Source organism: Salvelinus namaycush, chromosome 31, assembly GCF_016432855.1.
Source record: "Salvelinus namaycush isolate Seneca chromosome 31, SaNama_1.0, whole genome shotgun sequence".
Lineage (NCBI taxonomy): Eukaryota > Metazoa > Chordata > Actinopteri > Salmoniformes > Salmonidae > Salvelinus > Salvelinus namaycush.
In genome coordinates this window covers 865314-879512 of record NC_052337.1, presented here as the reverse complement: position 1 = coordinate 879512, position 14199 = coordinate 865314, and the positions used below count along the sequence as shown (strand labels likewise).

At 43.1% G+C, this 14199-nt stretch overlaps 1 protein-coding gene across 1 annotated transcript; it reads right to left on the bottom strand.

Moving 5' to 3' along the window:
* Positions 1-13656, bottom strand: LOC120025835 (asparagine--tRNA ligase, cytoplasmic-like). Its single transcript, XM_038970529.1, has 13 exons — positions 13486-13656; positions 11149-11231; positions 10270-10359; positions 10014-10092; positions 6050-6120; positions 5822-5908; positions 5406-5627; positions 4299-4498; positions 3933-4068; positions 2141-2254; positions 1650-1781; positions 1251-1382; positions 1-455 (listed from the first exon to the last, which is right to left on the bottom strand). Exons 1-13 carry the CDS (start codon positions 13526-13528, stop codon positions 324-326), a joined length of 1521 nt encoding a protein of 506 aa, XP_038826457.1. The 5' UTR covers positions 13529-13656; the 3' UTR covers positions 1-323.
* Between the last annotated feature and the right edge of the window lie 543 nt (positions 13657-14199).

The window sequence follows — 14199 nt, the reverse complement described above, 5'->3', positions numbered from 1 at the left end:
TTTCTTGTGTTACCTTGCGATTGATTTGATTTTTTTAACTTTAGTTTATTTAGTAAATATTTTCTTAAATCTATTTATTGAACTGCATTGTTGGTTAAGCGCTTGAAAAGCATTTCACGCTAATTCGGCGCATGTGACAAAATACAATTAGATTTGATTCTTGGTCTCTTGAAGCGCAGTAGAAAAAAATAAAGGGCCCTATACAGGGATAGTGCTCTGGTAAAAAATATCACTATATAGGGAATAGGTTGCCATTTGGGATGTACATCTTGGTCTCTTGAAGCGCAGTGTGATCCATCTCCAGAGATAGGGTAGTTGGTAGTTCAGGGTCGGCAGCGCTGGATGAAGCGGGGGTAGAGACACACGTCTCTAATGTGGTGTCTGTTCAGCAGCCAGGTTAGGAACCTCTCCAGGCCCAGCCCGTAGCCACCATGGGGACAGGTACCATACTTCCTCTAGAAGACACAATGTGGACATTATTAAGGAAACACAACATCAAAAATGTCTAACAGATTCTCTATTTCTTTTCATGAAAGTTAGTTCTGGAAACACTAGGGTGTCTAACCTATGACCCCAGCAGCCATACTAAAATCGCAATGAAGCACACCCCCTTGTGTATTATTGCTGAAATTAATAAGATTTACAGGTCTGATTTTCTCTTCCTGGATGAGTTCATACCTGGTCAGTGTACCAGTATTAGAGGGTTGGGTAGATGTACATACCTGGTCAGTGTACCAGTATTAGAGGGTTGGGTAGATGTACATACCTGGTCAGTGTACCAGTATTAGAGGGTTGGGTAGATGTACATACCTGGTCAGTGTACCAGTATTAGAGGGTTGGGTAGATGTACATACCTGGTCAGTGTACCAGTATTAGAGGGTTGGGTAGACGTACATACCTGGTCAGTGTACCAGTATTAGAGGGTTGGGTACACGTACATACCTGGTCAGTGTACCAGTATTAGAGGGTTGGGTAGATGTACATACCTGGTCAGTGTACCAGTATTAGAGGGTTGGGTAGATGTACATACCTGTTCAGTGTACCAATATTAGAGGGTTGGGTAGATGTACATACCTGGTCAGTGTACCAGTATTAGAGGGTTGGGTAGATGTACATACCTGGTCAGTGTACCAATATTAGGGGGTTGGGTAGATGTACATACCTGGTCAGTGTACCAGTATTAGAGGGTTGGGTAGATGTACATACCTGGTCAGTGTACCAGTATTAGAGGGTTGGGTAGATGTACATACCTGGTCAGTGTACCAGTAGTAAGGGGTTGGGTCAATGCCTTCACTCTTGTATCCCTCCAGCAGTTCCTCAACATCCCAGATCCTCATAGACCCTCCAACTACCTCTCCAACGTTAGGCATCAGCACATCCACCTGGGGAGAGGAGCAGCAGGAACAACAATGAGGATGTCTTTCAGGGCCCATTTTCTCCTCTCAGAGAAGGAGTCCTGATCTAGAGTCAGCTCCCCCCTGTCCATATTCTTATTCATTATTATCTAACAGGACAAAACTGATCTTAGATCAGAACCCAGAGACATTTTGGAATCAGGCCCTGGGTAAGGTTCATGATGGCTTCTCTGAGGTGTGGTTGTTCAGGTCATGGTTTCCGTGATGTAAGCTCTCTGCTGGTCAGGGACTCACCGTCTCAGTGAGGCGTCGGTCCTCAGGACAGTGCTTCATGTAGAAGGACTTGATCTCAGCCGGGTAGCGGCACAACAGGATGATCTCACCGATGGCATCAGTCATCAGCCTCTCTGGGACCACTGGGATGTCCTGAAACCAAGGAGGGAGAGGGTTTTATAACATCACAGTAACAGGAGCTGGACGAAGAGTAGCTAAACACTGAGCGTACATTCCGTTTTTCTCTCTACATCAGTTTCCTGGACACAGACTAAGTTATGGACTCAAACAGGTTCAACAGAGATTCTCCATTGAAAGTAATATGTAGTCCAGGACTAGGCTCAATCTGTCCTGGAAACCGGTCCTAAAAATGTCCTAAATGTCTTCAAACAACCACAGATCGACACTGTCCAAATATTATTTCTGAGGGAGATGGAGTGATTATAATTGACTGTGGTATATGCTGACCATAAACCATTTATCAAATATCATTTATTCATAGTCAAATGTACCTCTCCAAACTCATAGTAGGTCCCATCATCCTTTTTGATGTCATGCTCCTTCAGCCAGATGATGGCATCAGAGTAGTTCATCCTCTTGAAGGGCCTCTTAGGGGGCTTGAAGTCCTGGGGAGGATGGAGAGGAAAAAGACAGGCCACATTAGTACTGTGCTATCCTCATGTTTAGCCTTTCACCACCACACAATATACTAAAAGGTCAAGGAAACTTGAATCTAAAAAAGGAAACATTCTTTCAAGATAAACCTTTAAAACCTGTTATGGACAGGGGGCAGTGTTTCCACTTTGAACGAATTGCGTACCCAAACGGAATTTCCTACTCTGCCCCAGAAGGTAATACATGCATATTATTATTAATATTGTATAGAAAACACTCTGAAATTTCTAAAACTGTTTGAATTATGTCTGTAAGTAGAACAGAACTCATTTGGCAGACAAAAACCTGAGAAAACTTCCAAACAGGAAGTGAGAACTCGATTTTCAAAACAGTGCCAAATGATACCCCATATAGTTATGGATAATCAAACACTTCATAGGGCTTCCAATAGATGTCACCGTCTTTAGATTTTGGTTATATGATTCTACTATAAAGGAGGGGCTCATAGGAGCTATTTTACTGAGTGGTCTTCAGAAATTCTCAGTCTCATTTTGCGCGCGAGTGAGAGAGAGTGCTCTCGTTCCAATGCTCTTTCTTCAGACAATGAAATTCTCCGGTTGGATCCTTATTGATGATTAATGTTAAACACATCCTAAATATGGATTGCATACATCATTTGACTTGTTTCTACGACCTGTAACGGAACTTTTTGAGTTTTTGTCTGGAGGGATTGCTCGTGCGTCATGAAAATGGATTCGTGGGCTGAACATGCTAACAACAAGTGGCTAAATGATGGGCTTTATGGAACTTTTCAGTCATTTATTGTCGAACTGGGAATCCTGGGAGTGCCTTCTGATGAAGTTATTCGAAGGTAAGTGCATATTTATAGTGTTTTTGTAGCTTCTGTTGACGGCAAAATGGCGACTATTTCTTTGGCTGGATTGTGCTGAGCACCGTTCTCAGATTATTATTTTTCCGTAAAGTTTATTTTGAAATCTGACACAGCGGTTGCAGAGAGGATAAGTTTATCTTTAATTTTGTGAATAACACTTGCATCTTTTATCAATGTTTATTATGAGTATTCCTGCAAAATCACCGGATGTTTTGGAATCAAAACATTTCTGCACGTAACGCGCCAATGTAAACTGAGATTTTTTAAATATATATATATATGCACATTATCGAACAAAACATAAATGTATTGTGTAACATGATGTCATATGACTCATCTGATGAAGATGTTCAAAGGTTAGTGATTAATTTTATCTCTATTTGTGGGTTTTGTGAAAGCTATATTTGCTGTGAAAAAATGTCTGTGCTTTTTTGGATTTGGTGGTGAGCTAACATAAATATATGTTGTGTTTTCGCTGTAAAACATTTTAAAAATCGGACACGTTGGCTGGATTCACAAGATGTTTATCTTTCATTTGCTGTATTGGACTTGTTAATGTGTGAAAGTTAAATATTTCAACAAAAAAAAATTGAATTTCGCGCGCTGCCTTTTCAGCGGAATGTTGTGGGTGTTCCGCTAGCGGAACCCCTGGGCGAGAAAGGTTAAGAATATATCCACCTCAGTGAACAAGACTACGAGAAAGAGATAAAAACATACAGCTAGAGACGGACAGACATACAGAGAGAAAAAGAGGGGAGAGAGAAAACTAATAGCTGCCAATGAAACATCAGACGTACAGGGTTGACTTGGTAGAGTAGAGAAGCAGCAGGAGACTTCAGGACTCTGTCCACCACATCACACACCAGATCCTCCAGCCTGCTCAGTAGGTCCTCATAGGTGATGAAGGGGCACTCTGCCTCTATGTGAGTGTACCTACAGAGGGAGGGTACACAGGGGATGAGAAGCAGAGGCAGAGTGCCCTATAGTATGTGGTTATACTTTGTTAAACACTAGAACGTGTCTGTTGAAGAATAGGTTGTCAGTGAAACTAACCTGTATAAATAAAAGGTAAATACAAATAGAGGGTGTCCTAAGGTCATGTTTTGCTGTCAGAATGACTCCAATTTGAAACAGCAAAGGAAAACAACAATTCCAGTACTCACTCAGACAGGTGCCTGCGGGTGATGTACTGCACTGCGCGGTAGGACTGTGCGATACAGAAGGTGTCTCCCAGAGCAGGGATGCAGGTCTCCAGGCTGAGCTGAGAGGACTGGGTCAGGAATGCCTCCTCCCCAAAGTAGTTCAGGTTGAACAGGGTGGAACCTCCCTCCACCTGGGTCTGCACCAGAGTGGGTGGGGTGATCTTTGGGGGAACAAATACAAAATCACAGATTGAAGCTGAAAATATACAATTCAAGATTCATAGCTTCCCACTAACCACGTTTCCATCCACTTTGTGAATAAAGTCACATCACATTAAACAACAAATCACAACAGCTGTGATGGAAGCAGGTCGTTTCAGTATAATTTCATAAATCCATCAGATCATTTGTTAGTTCGACACGGTGGGATCTTTTTGTGTCTGTAAAATGAATTATGTGAGAAATTGAAATGGAAACACAATTATTTTTCAACTTATTTTAGAAGAAACTGAATTATTCAAAGGTGAGAATATATTTGACTGCATCTGTATATTACTATGTTCTATTTACGTGTTCAATGTATTTGGGTGGTTTCATGCTTCAAAGAGCTCAAACAGAAGGACGTTTGTACAGTCTTACCTAGTCACTCTTACCTACTGACTCTATTGTCCCCATGGGGAAGTTTTGATGCAGTGTCATGTTCACATTTAAAGTGCTGTTTAAATACAAAACAAAATTGACTATACAACTTTCATAACAGTTACATACCAATAAAAAGAGACTAGAAAAAATATAATAAAAAAAAATAATAATAAAAAAAATATATATATATATATTAAAAAAAAGACTAGCTTGCTGGCCTTACGGAGCCAATAGGAACATTAGCCCGAGCCATTTAGGAGGGATATCACACCTGGCACAAATGATTGTCTAGTTGTGTTTTTCCTGCTGAGGGGTGCCCTATACCTGCGCCCAGAGGAGAGTAGTTCAAAGTCCAGGTAAAGGGGGTGGCTTGGGTCTAAAATGATTTTATGAGCCTTACGGAGGGCCCTGACCTTAAAGATCTCATCTGTTTGACTCCAAGTACCTTGCTTGCTGTGGTAATAATCCTTCTCAACATATTTTTACCTCATTGTATCCGCGGGTGAAGAAGTGATCCCTGAAGCACTGTGTGACAGTGGAGCGGATCCGGAGTATCTTGGACACGTTCTCCCCACGGATCATCATGTGTCTGTTGTTGAGCTGAACGTCAACATCAGACTCCTCATTCAGCAGGTTGTCAGCTCCTCCAGCCGGCGCCAGACCCACCAGCTCCCAGAAGTCACAGTGCAGCTCATGACCACCAGGGGCCTGGAGAAGGAGGAGAGGACAGAGGACATCCTAGTCAGTCATAGCTCTAATAATAAAATAACAAACCATCTAATACATGAATTACAGTCAGAGTGAAAAGGGACAGTTAACCCAGAACCAGATTGGGCCTAGTCCTGGTCTAAAAAAAGGTTTGAGTTTAATCTGGGTAATTAAAGTAAGTGAAGAATCTGTACCTGCTTCCCCTCAGGTACTTGCTTCACTGTCCCATACAGAGCCACTGTGCTTTCAGTGGACAGCACCAGGGCATTATAGCACTGACACTATAATGGAGACAAAAACAAAACTAGTTTTACAAATAAGAGGGGAAAAAAGGAAGGACCATAAATACAACATATTATTCAATTTTGTAATAAAGAAAAATATCTATAAATGAGCTTTAAAAGTTGTAAAAAATAAAGTACCAATTTATCATTGAGAACACACTGCAGGAAACCAGTTCCATCTCTCAGCACAATGAACAGCAGGTTCTTTCCTAGCAAGAGAATGAAAATGTGTTCTCGGTCAAATGGGTGTAGTTAATCCGACACCTCTCTGCGTAGTCATCGCCATTTTACCTGCTGTTAGCTGATTAGCTGCTGTTGTCTCACCTGTTGTCTTAGCTAGCTCTCCCAATCAATACCTGCGATTACCTTATGCCTCGCTGTATGTCTGATAGCCTTTAGCCACACCCTAAACCCAGGCCCTGCATGTCCCCAGGCACCCTCATTTGTTGACTTCTGTGATCGAAAAAGCCTTGGTTTCATGCATGTCAACATCAGAAGCCTCCTCCCTAAGTTTGTTTTACTCACTGCTTTAGCACACTCTGCCAACCCTGACGTCCTTGCCGTGTCTGAATCCTGGCTTAGGAAGGCCACCAAAAATTCAGAGATTTCCATACCCAACTATAACATTTTCCGGCAAGATAGAACTGCCAAAGGGGGCGGAGTTGCAATCTACTGCAGAGATAGCCTGCAAAGTAATGTCATACTTTCCAGGTCCATTCCCAAACAGTTCGAACTTCTAATTTTAAAAATTAATCTCTCCAGAAATAAGTCTCTCACTGTTGCCACCTGCTACCGACCCCCCCCAGCTCCCAGCTGTGCCCTGGACACCATTTGTGAATTGATCGCCCCCCATCTAGCTTCAGAGTTTGTTCTGCTAGGTGACTTAAACTGGGATATGCTCAATACCCCGGCAGTCCTACAATCTAACCTAGATGCCCCCAATCTCACACAAATCATCAAGGAACCTACCAGGTACAACCCTAAATCCGTAAACATGGGCACCCTCATAGACATTATCCTGACCAACTTGCCCTCCAAATACACCTCTGCTGTCTTCAATCAAGATCTCAGCGATCACTGCCTCATTGCCTGTATCCGCTACGGGTCCGCGGTCAAACGACCACCCCTCATCACTGTCAAACGCTCCCTAAAACACTTCTGCGAGCAGGCCTTTCTAATTGACCTGGCCCGGGTATCCTGGAAGGATATTGACCTCATTCCGTCAGTTGAGGATGCCTGGTCATTCTTTAAAAGTAACTTCCTCACCATCTTAGATAAGCATACCCCGTTCAAAAAACGCAGAACTAAGAACAGATATAGCCCTTGGTTCACTCCAGACCTGACTGCCCTCGACCAGCACAAAAACATCCTGTGGCGGACTGCAATAGCATCGAATAGTCCCCGCGATATGCAACTGTTCAGGGAAGTCAGGAAAGCAAAGTCAATACACGCAGTCAGTCAGGAAAGCAAAGGCTAGCTTTTTCAAGCAGAAATTTGCATCCTGTAGCTCTAACTCCAAAAAGTTCTGGGACACTGTAAAGTCCATGGAGAACAAGAGCACCTCCTCCCAGCTGCCCACTGCACTGAGGCTAGGTAACACGGTCACCACCGATAAATCCATGATAATCGAAAACTTCAACAAGCATTTCTCAACGGCTGGCCATGCCTTCCACCTGGCTACTCCAACCTCGGCCAACAGCTCCGCCCCCCCCCCCCCCCCCCCCCCGCAGCTACTCACCCAAGCGTCCCCAGCTTCTCCTTTACCCAAATCCTGATAGCAGATGTCCTGAAAGAGCTGCAAAACCTGGACCCATACAAATCAGCCGGGCTTGACAATCTAGACCTTCTGTTTCTGAAACTATCCGCCGCCATTGTCGCAACCCCTATTACCAGCCTGTTCAACTTGTCTTTCATATCGTCTGAGATCCCCAAGGATTGGAAAGCTGCCGCGGTCATCCCCCTCTTCAAAGGGGGAGACACCCTGGATCCAAACTGTTACAGACCTATATCCATCCTGCCCTGCCTATCTAAGGTCTTCGAAAGCCAAGTTAATAAACAGATCACTGACCATCTCGAATCCTACCGTACCTTCTCCGCTGTGCAATCCGGTTTCCGAGCCGGTCACGGGTGCACCTCAGCCACGCTCAAGGTACTAAACGATATCATAATCGCCATTGATAAAAGACAGTACTGTGCAGCCGTCTTCATCGACCTGGCCAAGGCTTTCGACTCTGTCAATCACCATATTCTTATCGGCAGACTCAGTAGCCTCGGTTTTTCTGATGACTGCCTTGCCTGGTTCACCAACTACTTTGCAGACAGAGTTCAGTGTGTCAAATCGGAGGGCATGTTGTCCGGTCCTCTGGCAGTCTCTATGGGGGTACCACAGGGTTCAATTCTCGGGCCGACTCTTTTCTCTGTATATATCAATGATGTTGCTCTTGCTGCGGGCGATTCCCTGATCCACCTCTACGCAGACGACACCATTCTGTATACTTCTGGCCCTTCCTTGGACACTGTGCTATCTAACCTCCAAACGAGCTTCAATGCCATACAACACTCCTTCCGTGGCCTCCAACTGCTCTTAAACGCTAGTAAAACCAAATGCATGCTTTTCAACCGTTCGCTGCCTGCACCCGCCCGCCCGACTAGCATCACCACCCTGGACGGTTCCGACCTAGAATATGTGGACATCTATAAATACCTAGGTGTCTGGCTAGACTGTAAACTCTCCTTCCAGACTCATATTAAACATCTCCAATCCAAAATCAAATCAAGAATCGGCTTTCTATTTCGCAACAAAGCCTCCTTCACTCACGCCGCCAAACTCACCCTAGTAAAACTGACTATCCTACCGATCCTCGACTTCGGCGATGTCATCTACAAAATAGCTTCCAATACTCTACTCAGCAAACTAGATGCAGTTTATCATAGTGCCATCCGTTTTGTTACTAAAACACCTTATACCAACCACCACTGCGACCTGTATGCTCTAGTCGGCTGGCCTTCGCTACATATTCGTCGCCACACCCACTGGCTCCAGGTCATCTATAAGTCCATGCTAGGTAAAGCTCCGCCTTATCTCAGTTCACAATAACAACACCCACCCGTAGCACGCGCTCCAGCAGGGAGCTGATCACTGATCATCCCAAAAGCCAACACCTCATTTGGCCGCCTTTCCTTCCAGTTCTCTGCTGCCAATGACTGGAACGAATTGCAAAAATTGCTGAAGTTGGAGACTTTTATTTCCCTCACCAACTTTAAACATCTGAGCAGCTAACCGATCGCTGCAGCTGTACATAGTCCATCTGTAAACAGCCCACCCAATTTACCTACCTCATCCCCTTACTGTTTTTATTTATTTACTTTTCTGCTCTTTTGCACACCAGTATCTCTACTTGCTCATGATCATCTGATGATTTATCACTCCAGTGTTCATCTGCTAAATTGTAATTATTCGCTCCTATGGCCTATTTATTGCCTACCTTATGCCTTTTGCACACAATGTATATAGACTCATTTTGTTTTTTTCCTACTGTGTTATTGACTTGTTTATTGTTTACTCCATGTGTAACTCTGTGTTGTTGTCTGTTCACACTGCTATGCTTTATCTTGGCCAGGTCGCAGTTGTAAATGAGAACTTGTTCTCAACTAGCCTACCTGGTTAAATAAAGGTGAAATAAAAAATAAAAAATGTCATTTCATTGTTGGACATAGGACTGTACACAACACCAGGAAATCAGCTCCAAGTGATTAATTGTGTAAATCTGTTCAAGTATTTGCACGCATAAGAGAGACACGTGATTGTTTACAAATGGAAGCAAGGTTTGAAATATTTTGTCAAATATTATATCTGTTTTGGGATTCTTGCGTTCAATTTGCAGTCTACAAATGATTTTTAATAATGTTCCGGCCCCCTGGTGGCTGAATCTAGTTGATGATCCCTGCTGTAGTAAATAGGAAACCCAGAGGGTGTTGTTGACTGTATCCTGAGCGTATACTGTTAATAAACAACCTGCACATTATGGGCTAGTTACAGTGCTGTGGCATGCTGACAACTGCTGGGTTAGACACACATTAACCAACGTTCTACAACCCTCACCTTGTTTTCTCATTCGGTGCACCCAGCCAAACACCTTCACTCTCTCCCCTCGGAGAGGCTCCAGCTGAAAGATTTTCACCTGTTGGGAAAAGCTTGATTACATTTCTATATTTCAACACAATGGAAGATAAAGATGTGATTCTTATTTCCAAACCTGTATTTGTATTTCATTTTTTAAAATAATTTTTAAACAATACAAAACATACAAAGATGAGTTTGACAGGATGCTGACGAAAGAGAATATAGTAGATCTGACCGTTTTAGGCTCTGGAAGGCTCGAGTCATTCTCAATGGTGATTTTCTTCGCTTCTTCCAGGTTCTTCTCTCGTCTCTCAGAATCCTCTGCCTTTAAATCAAAGTTGAAAATAACTTACATAAATATAATTATAATGGTAATTTATATATTTTTTTTATCTATTTAACTCAGCAAGTCAGGCCTCCCGAGTGGCGCAGCGGTCTAAGGCACTGCAGTGCCACGAGAGATTCTGGGTTCGAGTCCAGGCTCTGTCGCACCCGGCCGCGACCGGGAGACCCATGGGGCGGCGCACAATTGGCCCAGCGTCGTCCGGGTTAGGAAGAGGGTTTGGCCGACAGGGATGTCCTTGTCCCATCGCGCACTAGCGACTCCTGTGACGGGCCGGGTGCAATGCAAGCTGACACGGTCGCCAGGTGTACGGTGTTTCCTCCGACACATCGGTGCGGCTGGCTTCCAGGTTAAGTGGGCTTTGTGTCAAGAAGCAGTGCGGCTTGGTTGGGTTTCGGAGGATTCACGGCTCTCGACCTTCGCCTCTCCCGATTCTGTACAGGAGTTGCAGCGATGAGACAAGACTATAACTACAAATTGGATTCCACGAAATTGGGGAGAAAAAGTGGTAAAAAAATAAAAACACTTTGCAAGTCAGTTTAGAACAAATTCTTATTTACAACGATGGAAACCAAAAGGCCTCCTGCAGGACAGGGTCTGGGATAAAAAAAAAACATGATATAAATATTGGACAAAACACACATCATGACAAGAGAGACAACACTACATAAGGAGAGACCTAAGACAACAACATAGCATGGCAGCAACACAACATGACAACAACATGGTAGCAGCACAAAACATGGTGTACACAACACTGATTCCTCTTACCCTCAATGAGGTCTTGAAAAGCTTCGGCTCTGTTCCATCACCGTCCTGGTCATTTCCTTCTTTGTCAGACACATACATCTCACCTGGAAGAAGTGGAAACACTCAACACTTGATGCTGAATGTGTTACTTCAGCTAACTAAACCTAGTTTGACATGTTCATTCATGATGAAAACTCCCGTATTCGACACCCCACTATGCTGCCTGTTTCACCCACCCAAAGGTTGGAGATCTGATGAAGCATGACAGTGATTAAACTAGCTAGGCAAGATGCTCGTTGGCTAGATAACAGGAGCGTGACACGGACATGTTACCACATGCTTGGGTTCAGGGACGACAGAAATGGAGAGAAAAAGCTCAAATAAAAGCAGAGCTCACACCGAAGCGTAGTAATTTAACTAGCTGGTTTTAGCTAACTAGACAGTCAAGATAAGCTTGAGCTATGCAATTATGTATTATTTAAATCATGACATAGGTGCTATGAAAGCTAGCTAGCTAGCAACACCGGTCTGATGCAACACATCGCATGCTTTCAACATTGCTACAATGGCTGTGGTGTAAAGTACTTAAGTAAAAATCATTTTAAGTACTACTAAAATAGTTTTGGGGTATTTTACTTTTACTTCACTACATTACTAAAGAAAATAATGTACTTTTTACTCCTTACATTTTCCCTGACAACCAAAGTACTCGTTACATTTTGAATGTTTAGCAGGACAGGAAAATGGTCCAAATCACTCACAATTCACTCAGAACATCCCGGGTCATCCCTACTGCCTCTGATCTGGAGGACTCACTAAACAGAGAACATCCCTGGTCATCCCTACTGCCTCTGATCTGGAGGACTCACTAAACAGAGAACATCCCTGGTCATCCCTACTGCCTCTGATCTGGAGGACTCACTAAACAGAGAACATCCCGGGTCATCCCTACTGCCTCTGATCTGGAGGACTCACTAAACAGAGAACATCCCTGGTCGTCCCTACTGCCTCTGATCTGGAGGACTCACTAAACAGAGAACATCCCTGGTCATCCCTACTGCCTGCCTCTGATCTGGAGGTCTCACTAAACAGAGAACATCCCTGGTCATCTCTACTGCCTCTGATCTGGAGGACTCACTAAACAGAGAACATCCCTGGTCATCCCTACTGCCTCTGATCTGGAGGACTCAATAAACAGAGAACATCCCTGGTCATCCCTACTGCCTCTGATCTGGTGGACTCACTAAACAGAGAACATCCCTGGTCATCCCTACTGCCTCTGATCTGGAGGACTCACTAAACAGAGAACATCCCTGGTCGTCCCTACTGCCTCTGATCTGGCTGACTCACTAAACAGAGAACATCCCTGGTCATCCCTACTGCCTCTGATCTGGAGGACTCACTAAACAGAGAACATCCCTGGTCATCTCTACTGCCTCTGATCTGGAGGACTCACTAAACAGAGAACATCCCTGGTCATCCCTACTGCCTCTGATCTGGAGGACTCACTAAACAGAGAACATCCCTGGTCATCCTTACTGCCTCTAATCTGGCAGTCTCATGTCGTGGAAATATTTGGACAATCATATTTCACAAATACCGGAGCATGTGAGTTCAAATAGACTTCTTATTACTTCATAATAAAAGCCGAGCTGCATCATGAATACAACTGCCTTCCAGTCTTGACACACATTTTATAAACTTGTCCTCCTAACTTCATACTCATAGTGACTCCTCTTAATGGCTCATCACCTCTGGCATTTAGCCACCGTTATAATATTGCCTTCATATTAGGATATGCAACCTGTAGTGTCTCACATATGTAGTTTCATGCATGTAGGACCATAGCAACAGACCTTGGCACTCTACAGGAATAACCAATAGATGTTATCCTGCTGACTCCACTGAAAGGGGAACAAAAACATAGTTGGCCATAACAGTTACAAGAATAACTGCGTGCATGTCTAATGGTGTCCAATGACCCAGAGCACATACACGTACACTAGTTTTGCTGGCTCCTTCTGAAATAAATAATTGCCACATATGTATTGAAAAATTCACAATACTCACTAAACACAAATGCTTCGTTTGTCAATTATGTCTGAGTGTTGAACTGAGCCACAGGCTACAGTATCCGTAAATACATAAAAAAAAAACAAGAATATCGTGTCGTCTGGTTACTTTGATACTTAAGTACATTTAAAACCAGATACTTTTAGACTTTTACTGAAGTAGTATTTTACTGGGTGACTTTTACCCGAGTCATTTTCTTTTAAGGTATCTTTACTTTTACTCAAGTTTGAACATTGGGTAAATTAGCTAAATTAGCTAAACTAATAACCACAGCTATCTACTTACCCACTGAGAGTCCGCCTGTGGTTTTCGTTACCTCCTCTGCCATACCCACGTAGAAATTGTATCAAATGTGTATATTTAATAGATTACTAGCGAGCTAATAATAATACTAAAATGAATCTGCCCTCCTGTCCGTCAGTCGCTGGTGTTTGTACTCGTGTGATGGATTATCTGTGAATACAACTTCTGCATAGTTCGTGAATGGTGATTGGTTGCAGTAACTTCCTGCCATTCATTGTAGTTCCACCCTGGAATGATGAAAGGACCATTATGGTGTGGTTTATGGAGAGACCTGGCTAGATATGATTCATGCTTATTTCATTATTAATTCAACCCATTGCATCATGTAAAGAAGCTCGCAAGTTAAGCATTTCACTGTACTGTTTTACACCTACTGTACCCTGTGCATGTGACAATTACAAAAGAAAAGACAAAAATATTGCTTCCATTTTTCATCAATATTATATATATTTTTTAATAATGCTTGAAATATTATAGAACCAATCTTCCAATGGAAAAATGCCTCTGTGGCTGTGAATAATAAATGAATCTCATAATTCATCCGGACTGGATGAATACAACAGCACTGGATCACTTTGAGAAGTTCACATTTTTAGATTGGGTCTCGTTCATTTCCAAGTCTTCAGTCGTGTGATCAGTGGTTCAACTTTACCCCTGTGCAGCTTCAAAACATTTTTTTTTTTTAAATTTAATTTA